This window comes from Coptis chinensis, chromosome 5 (genome assembly GCF_015680905.1).
Source record: "Coptis chinensis isolate HL-2020 chromosome 5, ASM1568090v1, whole genome shotgun sequence".
In the NCBI taxonomy this organism is placed as follows: domain Eukaryota; kingdom Viridiplantae; phylum Streptophyta; class Magnoliopsida; order Ranunculales; family Ranunculaceae; genus Coptis; species Coptis chinensis.
The window spans coordinates 94,761,123-94,780,546 of NC_141460.1; the positions used below are offsets into that span (position 1 = coordinate 94,761,123).

Here is a 19,424-nt window from a genome sequence, read left to right on the forward strand (position 1 = left end):
GTTGTGAGTCGATTGCCGCGGGCACATGACAAAGAGGATCCCGAATGTTTGGTAATCTGCAGACTTGGTCACACGAGTGAGAAAGGAATGAAAATCCTTCACTCTTCGGTAAACTCCCAAAGTTACGGTCATACCGGTGAAATTGACTTCCGTGGAGAACCGTGTATTTGGAAAGCGAAGCGGGTGAGTTTTCGTGAGAACGGGTGGACAAAGCAAGAAGGCTTGAGTTGATTCATCTGCATGTCCGGGGGCGACTAATGTCTCTTCACTTGGCGGAAAGTCATATTTTGTGACTTTCATTGATGACCATACTAGGAAGGTGTGGGTCTATTTCTTGAGACGCAAGTCGAAGTATTTGAAGTGTTCAAGACTTGGAAGGCCATGGTTGAGAATGAGACAAGCTTGAAAGTAAAAAGAAGTCGAGATCCGAAAACGGTGGAGAGTATGAGGATTCAGTTTTAAGAAATCTTGCGGTCGACAATGGCATCAAGATGGAAAAGACTTTGCGGGGACACCTCGCCAGAATGGGGTTGCAGAGCGGATGAATAGAACACCGACAGAGAGAGCTAGGTGTATCGCACACTAGCAGCGGCTTGCCTTATAGCGGTTAGGCGAGAAAGTGTTAGTCTGGCCAGACTTACGATCAATAGAGGACCATCGATACCTTTGGATTTTAAGATTCGAGGAAGTGTGGAGCCGGGAAGGATGTGAACCTTTCCCATTTGAAGGTGTTTGGTTGTGTCCTATGTTCACATTAGTGACCAAGCTAGAAGCAAGCTTGATGCTAAGTCACTAAAGTGCACCTTCATCGGCTATGGCGGTGATGATTTTTGGGTATCGCTTTTGGGATGATCAAAATCGGAAAATCATTCGTAGTAGAGATGTTGTGTTTAATGAGAAGGTGATGTACAAGGGCGAGATGGTTAATAAAACCAAGGAATCGGCACGAAGCGCACGCAGTATGTTGAGTTGGAAGACTTCGATGTAAAGTCGTGGTATAGTGGGAGCCCCGGTCGGAGGATGACGATAGTAGTGACTTCGAGAGAATAATGAGGATACTACACCACCGAAGTCCATCTCCACGCCGTTCCCAAAGGAAGACATCCGGGCCACATGTACCGAATCACGAGATATCCACCCTCCACCTATGTGAATTACTTGCTACTTCATCGATGGTGATGAGCCTCAATGCTATGATGAAGCATTGGAGGTGAGTGATGCAAGCAAGTGGGAGCTTGTTATGCAAGATGAGATGAAGTCCCTCATCTCAGTGCACGATGGGGAGTTAACCAAACTACCCGTAGGCAGAAGGCTCTACACAAACGGATGGGTGTTTAGAGTCAAAGAGGAACATGATGGTTCGCGAGATACAAAGCGAGCTAGTAGTCAAGGGTTTTCAAAGCAGAAAAGCGTTGACTTCACGGAGATATTCTCCCGGTGGTGAAACCGAATACTATTCGGTCGGTGTTGAGTATTGTTGTGGAAGATTTGTATCTTGAAAGCGGTTGGATGTTAAACCGCCTTCCTCCATGGTGACCCTAGTTGAGGAAATTTACATGCAAAGAACCGGAGGGTTTCATCAAGAAGCGGTAAAGAGAATATGGTATCGCGGGGCTCGAGAAAGAGCTTGTATGGTTTGAAACAAGCCCCTAGGCGTTTGGTACGGGAAGTTTGATAACTTCATGCAAGGAAATGGCTACTATAAGTGCTGTGGCCGACCATTGTTGCTACTTCCAAGAGGTTCGACTCGGCTCACGCCATCTGTTGCTATATGTTGATGATATGTTAGTAGCGAAGCCCCCGATATGTCGAAATTGAGAGATTGAAAGAGAAGTTAGCAAGTGAGTTCTCTATGAAGGACTTGGGTGCAAAAGCGATTCTAGGGATGAGGATCCCGGAAGAGATAAAAGTAAAGGTATGCAGGTTGTCAGTTCTCGGCCGAGTATATTGAGAAGGTATTGAAGAGGTTCAACATGGGTAGTCGCGAAACCGGTTTGCACACACCTTTGGCGATCCACTTCAAGTTGTCGAAAGGAACACTCTCCCAAGATCGTTGAGGAAAGAAACTTCATGGCTAAGGTACCATCGCCTCGCCATTGGAAGTCTTATGTATGCCATGGTTTTTGCAGCGTCCGGATATAGCCCAGCGCAAAGGAGCCGAAGAGATTTATGTCTAATCGGCAAGCAACATTGGGAAGCCGTGAAGTGGATATTGAGATATCCGAGAGGTACTTCTGAGAGAAATGCCTATGTTATGGAAGGGTGTTGTGAACTTGCAAGGGTATGTGGATGCCGACTTTGCGGAGGTAGATCGCAGAAGAAGCACTCATCGGTTATGTCTTTACGGTAGGAGCTTCTACCGCGATGAGTTGGATTTCTCGATTCTGAAGATTGTTGCTTTGTCTACCACGTATGCGAGTATGTGGCCGATTCTGGAGGCAAGCAAAGAGATGATCCGTTCTGAGTGGATTGATGGAAGAGCTTGGGATGAAGCAAGAGAGAAGTGTGTTACGCTGACGGTGGCGGTCGAGTGCTATACATCTTGCTAAGAATTCCGCCTTTCATTCTAGGACCAAGCACATTGGTCTCCGGTATCATTTTATCCGATCTCGTTGGAGGATGAGGTTTTGGCACTGAGAAGATCCAAGGCGGAGTGAGAATCCGCGGATATGTTGACCCAAAGACCGTGTTTCATCGAAGTTAAAGTTGTGTTCAATCAACCGGTGGGTCTTCTTGATTGAAGACCATGATGGATGGCCGAAAGTGTTTCTTTAGTAAATTGGAATTGGATGGAGTTGTTACAATTGAGATGTGATGTGCATGTAGAATCTCGAAGGTTCCAAGTGGGAGATTGTTGGGTTGTGGGGAACCGTCGGTTTAATGAAGCTCGTATCTCACCAACAAGCTTTAGAGTTTTGAAACTTCTTCGAATTTCGATGATTTGTCGATATTTTCGCCCCAAACCCATTTTTTCCCCCTTTTTCTATGTACACCTATATAAAGGAAATAGATTAGGGTTTTGAGATAACTTTGAGAGATTCATTTCTTGGGTATTGTGGGAGCTCTATCGATTTAGTGGTTTGAGTGAGGTCTCTTGTTCTTGATTCTTGATATCTCAGAAACTCCAATCTTTCTATAAAGGAAACTTGGCTCTTTGTGTGGATGTAGGTAATATTTACCAAACCACCTTAAATCTTTGTGTCTCTTTGCATGATTTACTTCCATTATTATTGTTTGCTTGCTATGGGTGATGATAAATTGGTGGCTTTGCTTGTTTGAGTTTGTTGTGATAACTACCAAAGTCTTGGGTGGGTGATTTCCTTGGTGTGAGCTCCAAGTTGAAATCATTTGGGATAGAAAGTAACTAGATTGAGGTGTGACCTTCTAGTGAAATCTCCCAACACAACCCCCACATTTTTCTATATATATTAAAGACATTGATTGCTTCATATTCAATTTGCACCTAAATATCCTAGTTACAAGAGTAATACATAACTACATTTTAAATTGAAAGTCTCAAGGGTTCTTCATCATAATCCTATCGGATTCTGCATCTAAAACAACGAATCTTTACTGTGGTATGAGGACATACATCTTGCATGCATGGGCATCAACGGTAGCCTTCAACTGATGTTCAACGGATGGAGTTGTTGTATGCTGCAACATTAAATACCAGTTTCATTAATTCCACACAACTGGATCGTGCTTCACCAGTATTTTGCACTAGTTAACAAACTTTTATCAACATGTTTGGAATCAAACCTCCCATAAATCTTGAGCCTCAACGGTTGCAGACGATTTAAGGCCGATATCACTCCACTTTGCAGTGATGGATGACTGCTGGGAACCTCTGTTCCACAGTACAACGGCTACCCTACCGCCACTTAAAGGACCAGACCATACCTGATCAACAATACAGCACAAAATGATGATTGACCTAACATTCATGCTAAGAATTCTTCACATAAGTCAACTTAAACACTGGTCTTTGATAATGTTATTAGGCTTTATACACCATTGTTTAAGTCGTATATTACCTCTAGATCTCCAGTTTTTTTGACCTTCTTCCCTTGAATTCCAAGCTTATCTGCCATACCAATAAGAGAAGTTCACAAGTCGAAACACCCATGGACCTTTTCTAACTGCACAGTTCATGTAAGAAGTTCTTTGCTCAAACTACTTTTTCTCATAATATTTGAGACTTTGAGGCACATCGTATTTGGGCAGTTGAATGAGATACACCCATTAAATCTGTATTTCAAACATGGGCTCCCATATGCCACGTAACATACTTTGAGCAAATTCGCTTTGAAAAGAGAAGGAAAAGAAAGATAGAAAGAAAGAAAAATAAAAAATCTGGCGTTCAGCTCACTACGTTATTTTCATTTTAAACATTTAAAATCTAGCACACGACAAAACATATATATATATATATATTTTTTTTCTAAAAGTTAAACCATACTTATTTGTGATTGCAAGTTATACAAGCCTTCGTCAACAAAGAAGTTAAAGTTCAATATAATACCTTGGTTAACATCAATGATCTCCTTGTTGCTTAACAACTCAAATGTTTCGTTGTCCATAGACCGGACATCACACCCAATCAGCAAAGGGGCCTACATAAGCACATAAAGATATGATCTCAAAGACTTATGCAGCTTCATTAACTATTTCATTCAAGCCCATGGACATCTGATATACTGAATGATCCAGTAAAAGAGGCTGACAGTCGTAAGTCCTCATTACATGTGTACCTTAGCTAATGCCCAAATGCTGAAGTGAGAGCGATATTCCTCCGTTGACAAGCCTCCATTACCCACCTCAAGCATGTCAGGATCTGATTACACACATGGAGAGATCAACACCAATTCAGAATCTCTAGTTGTGTGTTACTACACTGTAATACATACACTCACCATTCCAACCTCCAGGTCCAGCATATGATGCCCATGCATCATTTTGATCGGCACGTGATGTGATACTAGCATTAATTAAAGTTGCCATAAGTTTTTTGAGTTTAGTCCAATGATACTTGATCATTTAATTGTGTAAGCTAAAACAGTTTTACCTTTCCCAGTTATCTTTGATGTCTCCTGTGGTTCTCCAACTATTGCCAAGACTAGGTGCCCAAGTTGCTGGGTCATCCTGGCCCCTAGATTTGAATGGGCGAAGCAAATTATTTCTGCATTTAAAAGCAACTAAACATACATGTGATTTGTGTGTGTGTGTGTGTGTGTTTGTGTATTGAGAGTAATACAAAAAGCGCACCATTCACAAAGAGGGAAGAATATGGATCTTCCACTTTTGAGGAGAGCTTTACTCATCGTCAGATATCTGTCATTCAAAAATCAGAATCAACAAGCTACTAATGTGTTCAACATGCGATCACCCCAAAATACAAATTTCTTCAAGTACCTTTCTTGGGGGCTCTGTCCTTTGTTGTGGCAATTATCATATTTCAAATAATCAACTCCCTGATGGAAATAGAAATGACAGTACACAAAAAGATCAACCCAAGACAGTGATTATATACCCGTCCGATTTATTTTTTCTTATGGATTCAAAACCTTATCCAGACTTGAATGGGGTGGTCTTTATTTCTACTCTCTCCTTGATATGTTAATAAACAACACTAAGCTACACATAATTTAAGACCGAGAAACGAAAGTCATAGTACTATAAACTATGTCACCCAGCAGATAACTTGATTCTTACCCACAAAGCAAAGGTGTTCGCATCTTGTTGCTCGTAACCAAGGGAGCCAGGCATTTTTTTGCTGCAAGTAAGTGTTCTGATATTTGTACACCAATGAATCAGGATGTTGAAACATATAGAAAAAAATAACAGATAATTAAAGTTAAATGATAGAAATCTGAAATATAGTTCATTAAACTGACTTCGTTCCCAGCATCACCATAGATCCCAATCTTGAGACCTTTATTGTGGACGTAATCTGCGAGAGCCTTCATTCCGGAGGGAAATATTGAACTTTTAGGGACCAAGTTTCCCTGCACATTACATATCCAACTGCCTTCAGAAAACAAAATTGGTGAAATGCTTTCATCAGAAAATTTTGATGAACTGATTTCATATGTAGAACCATCTATGTCCAACTGTAATGGAAATATCCTGTAAATTATACATATAACACCTGTTTTATATATATACCAAAATTGTACCTTATTGATACAAACAGGTAATAGTGGAGGTTCTAAAGTCAAATAGAGAAAATGAGTTTGGAAAAGCCTGTTGTCTACTTGTACCTTGGAGTCTCTATCCTGTTCTGCCCAGCAATCATCTGGTCAAAACCCAATGAGTTGTCAAGAATAATAAGACCAAGTACTTATTACCACCTAACAACTTTTGATAAGCAAAACAAAATAGTACCTAGGTTTATGTATTCATAACCAAGGACTGAGAGGCCAGTAGACACCATTGCATCAGCTGTGAATCATGTATGTAAGAACAAACTTAGAGAAAAAAATGAAAACAGCTGGGCTGGGATCTGAGGATTTTACGACTTCACTCAAAAAACACTGAAAACAACAACATTTTTCATGTCAACATTGATGATTAGAGATGTGTTCACGGTTTCATTAATCTTTTAACTTTTTTTAGGAAATAATAGAGATCACACCCTAACCACCACATGTAATGTTGTATGGGTTAGTTGAGTAGCGCACTGAACCCCCAACACCTCCTAATAAAAGTAGCTAATGTTAAAAGAAAAGTAAGTTATGAGGCCTCATAATTTAACCTGTTATATGGATCACTTGTTTTATTTTTTTAGGGTTTATTAAGAAGGACCTGAGGTAAACGCTTCCTTACCTGTTTCGCGAATTAACTCTTCGTTGAGTGTGCAGGGGAAGTGATTAAAGCTGTTCCATCTGGTAGCAACAGATAACTTAAAAGAGGTTCAGTAGTAAAACCATAATTGCTTAAGGTACTTACTCCCTAGCACTTTTCATATGGTTGGCAAGAAGTAGCATATAGAAAACAATTTTTGGTAGTAAGCTGACAAAAATATATTTCATGTAAACATTATCTATATATTTTTTGTAAATTAGATTACATGTGTAGACAAAATGACATGCGAAAGCATGCACGCAAGCACGTAATATATATACACTCTATATTTTTTTTTCTTAGAGTAGTTATCAACTTGAATACAACAGCATAAAATTACTCCAACATTCTGCTTAACCTGCTCCACCTCAAGGTAAAACTGTTCAATGAAAACCAATTCCTATATTTTGTTCCATTGTTGTGAAAAAAACAGACAAGCATAAATTTTGACGAAGATGTTCTCTTTTCCTGCCACTTCTTGTCAACCAAACATAGCATAAATATGACCAGTACATTTTTCTTTTTTGCTTAAAATCAAAAGGTATTATTACTATACAATTTGTATCTCAATGACAAAACAATATAGACTTACCCCATCTGAGGGGAACGTCCAAGGCCATTGTTCAGCAAATTCCTCCTGATCTTCACGTCACCAGTTTCATTAGGACGAGCTTCTTTGACTTCCAGGAATGTTGCACAAAGGACAAATGTGACGGAAAGAAATGAAACCAGAGATGATTTGAAAGTTGGAATAGCCATGACTGCAGTATCGTGTGCAAGTTTAAAATCAGCTATAATGTTTGGTATGCAAGAAGAAGGGAGATATCAAGAAGGTTTAGGATGAGGATTAATAAACTAATATCAACACAACATCCATCATGCCCAAAGCAAAAGCAAGTCTAAGCCCCAGTTATACACCCACCAATGGCTATGGATTGTGTTGGCATCCTAACTTGGCTTTCTTAATAATACACTTATTGATTGGATGCATATTAGCTGCATTTTTCCTTGTTTGTATAAAAAAATGTTTGTTAGCTGTCTGTTCTTACCTGTCTGAGATAGATGCTAGTTTATGATGAATCCCATGTAATATGAACCTTAAGAGAGTGAATTGTCCAATGAAAGGTAATCCAATTGAATTGCATTCTTGTCTGTACCATCAGCAGGGATGGCTCCACCCACATCCATTGTAGAAAGCAGAAATGCTCCCAGGATCTTTATCAAGGTGGACAGATAGTCAGATAGCTCTAGAGATCGGTAGACCATAGACATCCTGACTACCCTCTGATACGTGCATTCAGGTTTGCCCCAGCAAGTAACGAGTAGAACACAGAAACTTCATACTCCCACTAAGCCTCAAATAATGAACAAAAGACCCTTAGTCTCAACTTGCTTGCTCCCCAAACGAGAGAGCATCTCCGCTTGTCAGCTCAATTAGGAAGAAAATCACCAGAAATCCTTGCAAGAGCATGAACCAGCCTGAAAATGGTGGAAGCGATTTCCATCTCTCACAATGAGATGCCTGCAGGTGATTTTAGAGATAAATTTCAAGGCAGTGTGGCAGTCAGTGCAAGTCCTCAGATTCTTCATGATTCTCAAAGTAGAACCTGGTTCAGTACTAAGCAGACCAAATGCTACAGCCAACCTCTCACTGTGAACCCCTAGAGCCTCCTCTTTGTCTTCTTTCTCCAAGTCGTGGATCACCATCTGTGTTTCTGCAACACAACCTATTTCTTTAAGTTTAGTATTTAACTCTTCCAACTTTTTATAAATTTCAACCGACCAATCATGAGACCGGTCTCCAACAAGGAACACATGGAGAAGTCCATCCACCTCAATCTGGCTCCAACCAGGCTCCTTCACTAATCCTCTCCCTTCCATCAAACTTCTCACCATTGCAGCCTGCTTCCACTTCCCTACAGAAGCATACATATTAGACATCAGTATATAGTTATTCGTGTTTTGAGGTGCCACATCAAACAACCTCTTAGCTACGAGTTCACCAAGTTGAACATTCCGATGGGTTCTACATGCACTCAGCAAAGGAACCCAAACCTGAGTTTGCGCTTGCACAGGCATCACCTGGATGATTTTCAAAACCAAGTCCAAGTATCCAGCTCGACCCAGAAGGTCCTCTGGGCGTAATTAACATGGACGCCCTGCAAGTTGATGGTTAATTACTTTCAGTGCTCAAATTGGATCTAACCCTCGGCTGTCATATGTTTATATATTTGCTTAACTCTAGAATGTGTTTCAGAAAACGCTAGGGTTGTAATTACCAAATTCAAGTTATTTATAGACCTAAAAATTAACAAATTGACTGAAATGTGTATGAAAAAGTGGCCTAAGCAAACCTTATGATCTGGTGGACCAGCACCCTTTAGAGTTTTCTTCCATATTCCGTGATTGCTTTCAAAGTTGCTGCTCTCTCGAGCCAGATTGTTAGATACAGAAGCTTTATAAGGATATGGAAATCTTCTATTTTTGCTGGTAAAGCTCGTATCAGATAATTTTTTATGATGGGTAACCGTTGAATGTCGTCTCAGAGCAGACAAAACATCATCCTTTGTACTCCTAATGTCAGACCCAAATACGCCTGAATCCCATTGCTTCAACCACAAAAGAACCTAACAAGTAGAAGTTTGTTAGTGATTTACTATCAAAGCCTAAAAGAAAAGTATATGACACATTCAAAGCTGAAGATCAATAAATGCTTAAGAGTTATGCACCTCGCGATTTGTCTGTTCATCACTGAGGAGCTCTGTAAATGAATTTGGAGCATATTTCTCCACCCACAGCTTTTCACTGACACCTGGAGTTTCATGATGTGTCACTTCATTGGGAGATTCAGAGCTATCTTGCAAAGCCTTCAGGGGTATGGAAATAAAAAAATTAGGAGAAGTTCCAACATTATGATGTCCTAACTACGAACTGAAAGATATAGTTTGTGAAACTGAAACTTTGACGAACTCGAAAAAACACATCTCGGTAATGATTACGATCACATATTATTCAAACCTTTAAAAGAATTACTCATATTGTTTAACATCCAAGAAGCCATGGATGATATTGATTGAGATTCTTTACATCAAGTTGTTGTTTGTTAATAACCGCACACGTAAACTAACACAATTCTGGCTTTGAGTCATGCTTGTCAAAATTAGCTCTACTTGATTGTCTTGTGCTATCATAATTGGTAGTTAGGTACTGACTACTGAGTTTGTTGCTATAGTCCTAGTTAACGTATATATATTGTGTCTCTTGAAAAAGGCTGAACCTAGGAGCTTCTATCCAAATTAAGCATTAAGTGTTACACCTAGTTCTCTACTAATTATATGGTCAACAACGTTGGTCATCATATGAACATGTCAATCACTGGTTTCTACATGTTACAGATCCATACCTTTGCAAGAGCTTCTTGGTCCATTTTGTCCATTAGAACACTGATAGGTTCTGATATAAGACCTGCAATATTACATAACAATGATCAAATCGTTTAAATTCTATCCGACCCGCACTATAGCTGATCATTAAAAAATCTTTAAAACCGCATCATACCATTAGCATAACCTTTGATATTCAACTTCTTGGCACTACTATCATTCATCTCGACATTACTCGTCATCTTAGCATAAACTCGATTCCCATCTAGTCCAGTAATCGCCATACAATTCCCTTCAATCTCCGACACAAATCGCGATATAAACTTCTCCTCCTCTTCTTCAACAACTGAAGAATCATTCATCTCCACATTCTCCGGTGAAAAACGTAGCCACTCCTCATCTTGAGGTTCATTCACAGATGTTTCTACTCGATTTCTCTTGTCATTTATTACTTGTGCTGACGTGGAAGCAGTAGTGGAGTTATTGGTGTTTGACCAAAGTCTCTTTTTGTTGTTGATTTGGTTAGGGAATGGTATTGGAGAAGGTTCTGGAAGTTTTAATTGGGGTTTTGGTTTTGGGGCTTGGGGTTGTTGGTAATCTTCTTCTTCTTCTTCGGGGTAGAATTGGAAATCTTCTTCTTCTTCTTCGGGTAGAGCGTTGGATTCGAGCCATTCGAGTTCGTCGTCGTCAAATTCCATGTCCATTTTTTAGGGTTGTTTTTGAAAAATGAGAGGAGAGAGAATTAGGAATGATGATTGTGGTGGTGCTGCTGCTGCTGCTGCTGGTAATGTGTTTTGGCGGGAATTTGGATTATTTGTGTTGGGCTTCCGGCCCAGCCCATGGGACAGTAATAGATTTTTGTTAGTATTTCCGTCCATGAAAATTGAAAAGTGTTGTCAAATGTTTGTAAACGAGTAAATTAAATGGATTGTTTTAGAAAATCCTAATAAAGTTGTTGTGTAAGTGAAAATGTATGGATGTTGAAAATTTTCATAAATTCATAATTCGTTTTGTTGTACCTATAGAATTCGATGAAAGCATATACGTCCGAGAAGAAATATTAAGGCTATGTCTTAATTACTTCTTTCTATCTAAAATCATTAGCAGATCCTAATCATGAGATCAACCAATTTTTTTTTTATCATTGAAGAAACTTGCAAATCAATTAATTATATACTTCGCGCTTGTATTATAAAAGCATACATGTCTATGATTGGAGAGCTAGATGTGCCAAGTTTTAATTAGCCACCCTTGATATATCACAAATCTTTATTTTCTTGATGGATGAATCTTCATAAAAAATGTCACCCAATACTTCAAAAAAAAAATCTACGGATACACTAAGATGTTAGCTTTATGAGACGATAGACCATTATACCTAAATTGTTTTAGATAAAAAAACCATCATAAAATGAGGTAGCCAATGCGAAAGATAGTAAGAATCAATATGAAAAATGGTGTGTGAAGAGAAAGACTAAGAGGAGCAACTCTTTGCACATACATATAGATGTGGTGCAAGACATTGTATTACTCTGGGATTTAAGAGTTTTCAGTATTGTTTATCTTCACTTGGTTAGTTTGAATGTTTGGGGAAAATAGAATATACACTATTGCAAAAAACATTATGCCTTGGATCTAGCCCGTTTAGCAAGTTTAAACACCATATTAAATTTAGCATAAAACCAATTTGCATGTTGTTGATGGAGGGAAGGAAATTCCAGCAATGACAATACTAATCAACATTAAATATTAACACTAATTGTTTGGTTTTTGTATCACTATTGTTGGTACGGTGTCTAGTTATTACTTCCTAGTTCCTACATCAAGTTTAATGCAACCCTTTACATACCCAATTTGGTATACTGGTATTATGAATCTCAACATGCTCCAGCTTGCCCTGATATTGTTTTGTACTGCGCAGGGAGTACGTACACTCATTGCGTACAGTTGTACGAAAATATAGCACATTTATTTTATTGTGGCAAGATCAAATTGGGAATGTTGATGTGGTGGTGGTATCCTGTTTAGGTGGGAGAATTAGGCGGTGTCGGGTCTTTATATGGCTGCACAGGCTCAGCCCATGGAATAGTCCATCCCAAAACAGTTTCTTTGGACTTTTAATTGGCTTTTTTGGGAAAAGATTATGCGATTTATGGGTAGGGAGTTAGGGACTAAATTTGGCAATTACTTCTTATTTGTTCAGATCTCAAATTACTTAAACAAAATTAGCATTATCTTAGGAACTAGAAAGGGACACGACAGATAGAGAGTGGATAATTATCCATGGTCAACACATACAACACCAAAACAACATTTTTGGCGGTCTTTTCTATTAGGTAGAACTAATACATATTTTTTTTTTATAGGAATACTTAATTTATGTGAACTAGTTGACGAGTATAATCAAGGAATAAACACATGATACTATTTTACGTTCCGAATAATAAAACTTCCAGTTCATATCCACCTCAATATCAAATCAACTTCTTGGTAAGGAAAATAACGACGGTTTCGTTGCTTCTAACGAACGCGACATGTTGGGGTCACATTGAAAAGCCTTTCTCTAAGCTAAAATGGATAAATAATGATGATTAAGAAGAAAGTCACATCATGGTTGTATGAATTTGTGGTTAAGGCGTTCAACGTTCAAATATTTGGACTGTTCCGTTCCAAGCCCAATCACGCGGAAAAGAAAAAGGAGCCCAAGAGTTCTTTACATAGTGGGAAAAGAATTCAAAATGTTTACTTAATCAAATGCCCAAATTTGTCAACAATGCCCATCCAATTTACGATCAATTTACCACACCTGCCTTCTAGATGAGTCAAGGACTAAAGATTTATAGTATAACACGGATATTCGTTTTCTTTTTGGAAAAGCTTTTCGATGGTAACGGACTAACTGTGTTCATGTTATACTTTGTTAATTAAGACCTGTATAAAGCAAGACTATAATAGTCACAATATTTACGAAAGAAACCTGGCTCTAGTGCATTAGTTTGCATGATGAAATTTGGCACATATATTCTCAACTAATATACGACATCAATCCACTTATTTGAACTTATTGATATGTCAAAAATCATAATCATTAATTTACATAGAGATATATGTCTGTGTATATTGTAATGCAAATTAACGTTATCTAAATAGTGAGTTGCAAAAATAAATCTAAAAAATAGATACGTATAGTACTACTCGTTCTCAACTACCTATCCAAACAAGTTCACCTTAAATCTAAAAGGCAGCCACTATACAATACATGTATAAAAAAAACACCCCTAAAATCTGATTTACAACTGTCGGTATTCAGTGACTAAACATAATAGTCTTTTTTGCGTAGCATAATCTTTTTTCCGTTCTCAATCCCCTAAAAGAGATGAAGTTACTTAGTTGCTGTCAATAAAGATAAATGAACATCTATAAAAAAGAACCCACCTATGACAAAAATCCTAAAAAACCAAAATTTAATGGCATTTAGGTAAATAACCACAAACCCAAAGGTCAGTTCAAATCAACACAAAAAACGAAGAAAGAGAAAATATGTCTTCACATCAAAGCAAAAAAATAAAATAAATAGACTTCACCTCTCTCTCTCCATTTCATTTCACAATCCATAAAAAAAAAAAAATCTTCTTCGATCATTTTCTTCGAAGAAGTGAAAAAAAGAAAGAAAAAACCTAATTTTACTTTCTCTATATCTCTTGATCTGGTTATTTGTCTAGGGTTAGGGTTTATTTGATTTGTTTGGAATCTAAAAAAATGGGACAACAATCATTGATCTATAGTTTTGTAGCAAGAGGAACAGTTATATTATCAGAATACACAGAATTTAGTGGAAATTTCACAAGTATTGCTGCTCAATGTCTTCAGAAACTTCCTGCTACTAATAACAAGTTTACTTATAACTGTGATGCTCATACTTTCAATTACCTTGTCGAAGACGGTTTCAGTAAGTCCTTATTATATATCACTCTGTTCCTTTCGATCTGTGTGTTTTTTTTTTTGTTTGATTGTTCAGATCTGTGATTATTATTGTTAGATCGGTTAGAAATGATGATGGAATAGTATTGATCTGTTGTTTATCTACCTGATTCAGATATTTTATATTTGTCTATGTGTAATATTTGAAAAAGTTACTATCTTTGCTTGACTTAGCTTATTATCTAAGGAAAAGCTTATTTATTTATAAAGCATGATTTACTTGGTATATTTGGGCTCACTTGAATGGGTTTAACACTTGATGTAACATTTTTGAGTCGTGTAAGCATTAAACATTGTGGACTCAGTGTGTTCACATTGGGTTTAGTGATGTGTTGTATTTTGGCAATTCTGTCTTTAGTCTTTTAGAGTTTCATAGTGTGGCAATGCTTTGCTCTTGTTTGTGTGTTTGTAAGTTTGTAAGTTGTAAGTTGTCTTTTTGATTTAGTGGTTGGATGCATAGATAATGTATCATATTAGATTTTTTTTTAACAACATTTAGTTTATTATGTTGCGTAAAGTAGTTGTAAATCACTCTTTACTGGAGGCAACTTTCTCTAAGCTATGTTGGTAATAAAATGTTTTTTGTCCGTATGCTTTAGACTAAAGAAATTGGGTATTTTAATAAGGGGCTGATAAATTTATACTTGTATACAATGGAAAAAGGATGTGGAGAGAGGTGGTTGTACAGTACATTACAAAATCACTAGTATTTGCCCTTTTTGTTTTCTATTTTTTGGCAAATGGCACGGATTGGAAAAAATAATGGAAAGTTTGTGTAGAAAAACCGAAAAAATTGGGCCTATATGTGGATAAGAGAAAATGGAATGTGAGAATCATGTGATATCATAATTTGTAGATTTATAGAAAATTGTCCGTGTGTGGTACATTTATGTGATTTGTTAGCGTACTTTTAACCATTTGAGTTTTCAATTTCTTTTAATAGTTTTGGTTTGAGGAAAGTATAGGTGAGGAATATATCAGGTATTTTTATCAGTGTGTGCATTTTAGTGCTTACATTTTGTTGTGGTGTTTGACAATGCAATTAATTGCTGGTTTAAGTAATACATTTTGTTGGCAGTGAATGGTAGGAGATTTGGTTTAAGTAATTTTTGTAGAAGGTTTCATTAAAGTATTTTTTGGTAAAAATTCTTTTTGATGGAGTTATGATTGTTTCATTTATATCTAACAAAGTTGTAATGCATTGAGTATGCATGTTAACGAAAATCTATCTTTCTATATATACATGATTTATTTGGTATATCTGGTTATTTTGATTACTTGAATGGGTGCAACACTTAATGTACAGTCTTTGAGTTGTTTAAGCATTAAACGTTGTGGAATCACAGTGTTAAGAGTGGTTTGAGTTTAATGAGGATGGGTTTAGTGTTGTGTGTTGTATTTTGGCATTCACATTTGCTGGTGTCTTTTTTTGGTATTCTCGTAGAGTTTCATGGGTTTAGTCTTTTTATGTGTTTGTAAGTTGTAATTATACATGGGTATAGTGCTAAATGTCCGTGATTGTGTAGTTTATTATTTTTTGATCAGACCTTTGGTAATGAAATCAGGTGACATATGAGTAAAGGTTACTGATACAATTTGACAGTTCTCCTGAACTGGCTAGATGGTTCTTTTCATGTAGCCCTTTTGCGTCTTTTATAAGAAGTCTTAATGAGCAGTCTCCCACTCATTTCTAATGATTTATAGGAGATGCATGTCTAGTTATCTACTATGGGGTAAATATTTTTGCCACTTCTAGTTACTGCTGTTGAGCTGTTATGTGAATGACTTGGTAAATTTCTATTTTCAAGTTGATCTGAATTGAATTTAAGATACATGCAAGTAGTCTTTTCGATTGAGTGGTTGGATGCATAGATACATGTATTAACTAAGTTACATTGACACGGATGCATGTGTCTGTATCCGACATGGCAAAATACCAGAAATTAGGGTGTATCACATACAATATGTGTGTTTGTAAGTGGTCCGATCACGGATATGTGTCTGTGTGTGTGTTCACATAGAGTATTATTAACAACATTTAGTTTACTATATTGTGTAAAGTAGGTGTAAATCACTCTTTAATGGAGGCATCATCCTGTAATATCTTGCGTTAAATAATCTGTCCTGGTAATATAATGCTCTTTGTCCTGATGCCTTGAGCTCTAAAGAAATTGTGTATTTTAAAAAGGGGATGGAAAAATATATTTTCATACGACAGAAAAAGGAAATGGGGAGAGGGGACATACGGAAAATTGCAAAATCATTAGTATTTGTCTATTTTGTGTTTTATTTTTTGGTGGTTGTGAGAATGAGGATTGGAAAAAATAATGAGGAGTTTGAAGATGTGTAAAAAGCAGAAGTATTTGAGCACATGTGGATCAGAGAAACTGAAATATGAGAATCATGTGATATCGTAAGTGGTAGATTTACTGTTAAAATTTGCAGTGCTTTGTGTAACAATTTATTTTCACAGTTTTGGTTTGAAGAGAATATAGGTGAGGAACGTATGAGTTATTAAATTTAGTGTGTATATTTGAGGACGTATGTTTTGTCGTGGTGCTTGACAATGCTATATATTGTTGGCAGTGAATGTTTAGGAGGTGTCGTTTAAGTAATCTTTGGTTATGTAAAGTCCTTTCTGATGAAGTTTTATTCTTATCATTGTTTTGCAGCCTACTGCGTGGTTGCAGTTGAGTCAGCTGGCAGACAGATTCCCATTGCCTTTTTGGAACGGGTCAAGGATGATTTTAACAAGAGATATGGAGGTGGGAAAGCTGCAACTGCTGTAGCCAATAGTTTGAACAAGGAGTTTGGGTAAATTTTACTCTTTCTTACTTCTGTGTATATGTGTTTGTTATCAATCACGTCTGAGATCTGTGAAACACATTTTCGGTTTTTTAGGCCAAAACTGAAGGAGCAAATGCAGTACTGTGTGGATCATCCAGAGGAGATCAGCAAGCTTGCCAAAGTGAAAGCTCAGGTTTCTGAAGTTAAGGGAGTTATGATGGAAAACATTGAAAAGGTAAAAGGCAACAGTAGTCTGTCAGTTTTAGGATGTAGCTAAAAATGAACATATTTTAATTATTAATATTGTTTCATTTGGTTTACTCTCTTGTTGGTTCTATGCTACATATGTTATTTATTAAGAGACCGCCAGTTTGTGTATTTTTTCAAATTGCAGTGCTTTGTCATATTGTTGTAGTCCCGTTAATGAAGCTCATCTTTTTGCAGGTTCTTGACCGTGGGGAGAAAATCGAGCTTTTGGTTGACAAAACAGAGAACCTTCGCTCACAGGTTAGTGGAGGCACACTTTTATACCTGGTCCAAATTTATTTTGCTTACTAATCTACTCTGCACCTCAATATATGGAACACACATGCACTTTCCCAAATGTTTAGGGTTGGCGCAATGATGATGGGAACAGTGGATCAGACTCCATAATTAATCAACATCATTGTGTTCCAAATGTTTGGGATTGTTGAAATTCACATGCATAATTGAGAGGTTTTAAGTGTCAGATCCGACTTTCTGTTTTATGGTTTTTCCTCTGTTTTCTATTATCATTGCGACTGCTACAATGTTTACTAATGCTTGTTGCATTCTCTCAGGCACAAGATTTTCGGCAGCAAGGGACCAAAATGAGGAGAAAGATGTGGTTGCAGAATATGAAGATAAAGCTGATTGTGTTGGGCATTCTCATTGCTTTGATACTCATCATTGTTTTGTCCGTCTGTGGTGGCTTCAACTGTGGGAAAAAATAAGAGTGGTGCAGTTCCCTAGCATTCACCCGATATGTACTGTGCTTTTGGTTAGAAGTATTATAGTGAACTGGTTACAGCATCTCCAGCAAGTGTGCTTCTTTGGAATGGTTATATACTAGATCGGTTATAGCTTTGTTATTTTAGTGTTCACTTAACCATTGAGTTTCTTTTGGTATTACCCCCCTTGCTTCATGCTATTCTTTTGGGGTGGGACTGGTTTGTATTTTGTATGACACATGTATAAATTGTAAGCTCGAATTCTTTCTATACAAGTAAAGACTGTCGCTGGAGCTTTTGTGCCATTTGATGTATGCTGTTCTAATTGAAGGATTTCCTGACATGTAATGATGGATTGCTTACAGAAGCCTGGCAAACATCTCAATGTGGTGATGTGGTCATAAATCACCCCAAAACAACAACAGATCTGGAAAGGGTCTTGCTACGGACCAAAAAGAGAAAGAACCTATAATTGCTGCCTATGTATCCAGAGTGTTTACTGGAATTTGGCGCCTTCGTTTTTGGTGTTTGGACGGCATCAGTTATTGGGCTTGTTCCGTCGGCAATCCACTTCCTGTAATGTGTTTTCTGTCGGCAATCCACTTCCTATAAGTTTTTTCTGTAACTTCCTGTAATGTGTTTTCGTAACTAGGCAATCCAATTCCTACAAGAACTAAATAGAAGGTTTTTTGAATGGGGTTTCGCGACCAGAAAGAATTTTCTTGTCTGGGTACTATCTTATGGTTTAGGGTGGTATTATCTTGCGATGGATCCGTGGTCTCCGACAGATGAGGAACTATATCAACGTTACGAGGTTGGTTTACCATCTTTGGAAGAAAAACAAGTGTTTATGAGGTTGCTCAATTATGAGTCAAATTAATAAAAGTCGCCACAATTTAAGTGGAAGAAGAAAATTCGCTTTTACATGCAACATGGTTGCTAAAGCATATTGCGAAATTCATGCAACAACGAGTCAAGACGTTGCTATACTTCTCAGTGATGATGATGATGATTGTATGCGTCTCGTAGTTCAAATCGCCCATGCTTTTTCAAGCATCTCACAAACTTTAAAAAGTGTGGAGGCTGATGAAGAGGTTTTAGCAGAAATCTCGAGGGAAAAAACGAAATCATTGGAGATGTTAAACACTTTATAGAGACTGGGTTATTAGGAGACAACGGTCACGGGTCACCAACTTCTTGAACTCGTCAATGAGATTTTTGAGCTAAAAGAGGAAGAATTGGAACAAGTTCGTGAGAAGATGTTAGATTCTTATGATATACCCAAGTTGGAGGAAACTATTAAAGCTGTTGTTGTTAATGCTCAAACTGATAAGTTATACAGGGCTGTTGAAAAGCTGTTTTATGAAGCTGGGATCGATGAAAAGAAAATGGTTGGTTATGAACCTTATTACACTGTCTATTTTCTTATTAAATTTCAAGCCATTGTCTTATTTAT

At 37.5% G+C, this 19,424-nt stretch overlaps 3 protein-coding genes and 1 pseudogene across 3 annotated transcripts; 1 reads left to right on the forward strand and 3 right to left on the reverse strand.

Moving 5' to 3' along the window:
- Positions 1-3,403: 3,403 nt before the first annotated feature.
- LOC147500362 (alpha-galactosidase-like) lies at positions 3,404-8,035 on the reverse strand. Its single transcript, XM_086562026.1, has 16 exons — positions 7,896-8,035; positions 7,439-7,607; positions 6,829-6,887; positions 6,388-6,444; positions 6,264-6,298; positions 5,905-6,008; positions 5,716-5,791; positions 5,416-5,474; positions 5,269-5,334; positions 5,069-5,152; positions 4,917-4,981; positions 4,755-4,837; positions 4,526-4,616; positions 4,038-4,087; positions 3,763-3,903; positions 3,404-3,657 (listed from the first exon to the last, which is right to left on the reverse strand). The coding sequence occupies exons 2-16, from the start codon at positions 7,603-7,605 to the stop codon at positions 3,571-3,573; spliced, it is 1,224 nt and encodes a 407-aa protein (XP_086418152.1). The 5' UTR covers positions 7,606-7,607; positions 7,896-8,035; the 3' UTR covers positions 3,404-3,570.
- A 257-nt stretch (positions 8,036-8,292) lies between these two features.
- On the reverse strand, positions 8,293-8,727 carry LOC147500363 (pentatricopeptide repeat-containing protein ELI1, chloroplastic pseudogene; annotated as a pseudogene).
- Positions 8,625-10,933, reverse strand: LOC147500364 (uncharacterized). Its single transcript, XM_086563637.1, has 5 exons — positions 10,405-10,933; positions 10,250-10,311; positions 9,576-9,713; positions 9,201-9,473; positions 8,625-8,762 (listed from the first exon to the last, which is right to left on the reverse strand). The coding sequence occupies exons 1-5, from the start codon at positions 10,931-10,933 to the stop codon at positions 8,736-8,738; spliced, it is 1,029 nt and encodes a 342-aa protein (XP_086419763.1). The 3' UTR covers positions 8,625-8,735.
- Positions 10,934-13,835: 2,902 nt separating this feature from the next.
- Positions 13,836-18,273, forward strand: LOC147500365 (vesicle-associated membrane protein 722). Its single transcript, XM_086562027.1, has 5 exons — positions 13,836-14,178; positions 16,883-17,024; positions 17,112-17,232; positions 17,442-17,504; positions 17,819-18,273. The coding sequence occupies exons 1-5, from the start codon at positions 13,989-13,991 to the stop codon at positions 17,969-17,971; spliced, it is 669 nt and encodes a 222-aa protein (XP_086418153.1). The 5' UTR covers positions 13,836-13,988; the 3' UTR covers positions 17,972-18,273.
- Positions 18,274-19,424: the final 1,151 nt, after the last annotated feature.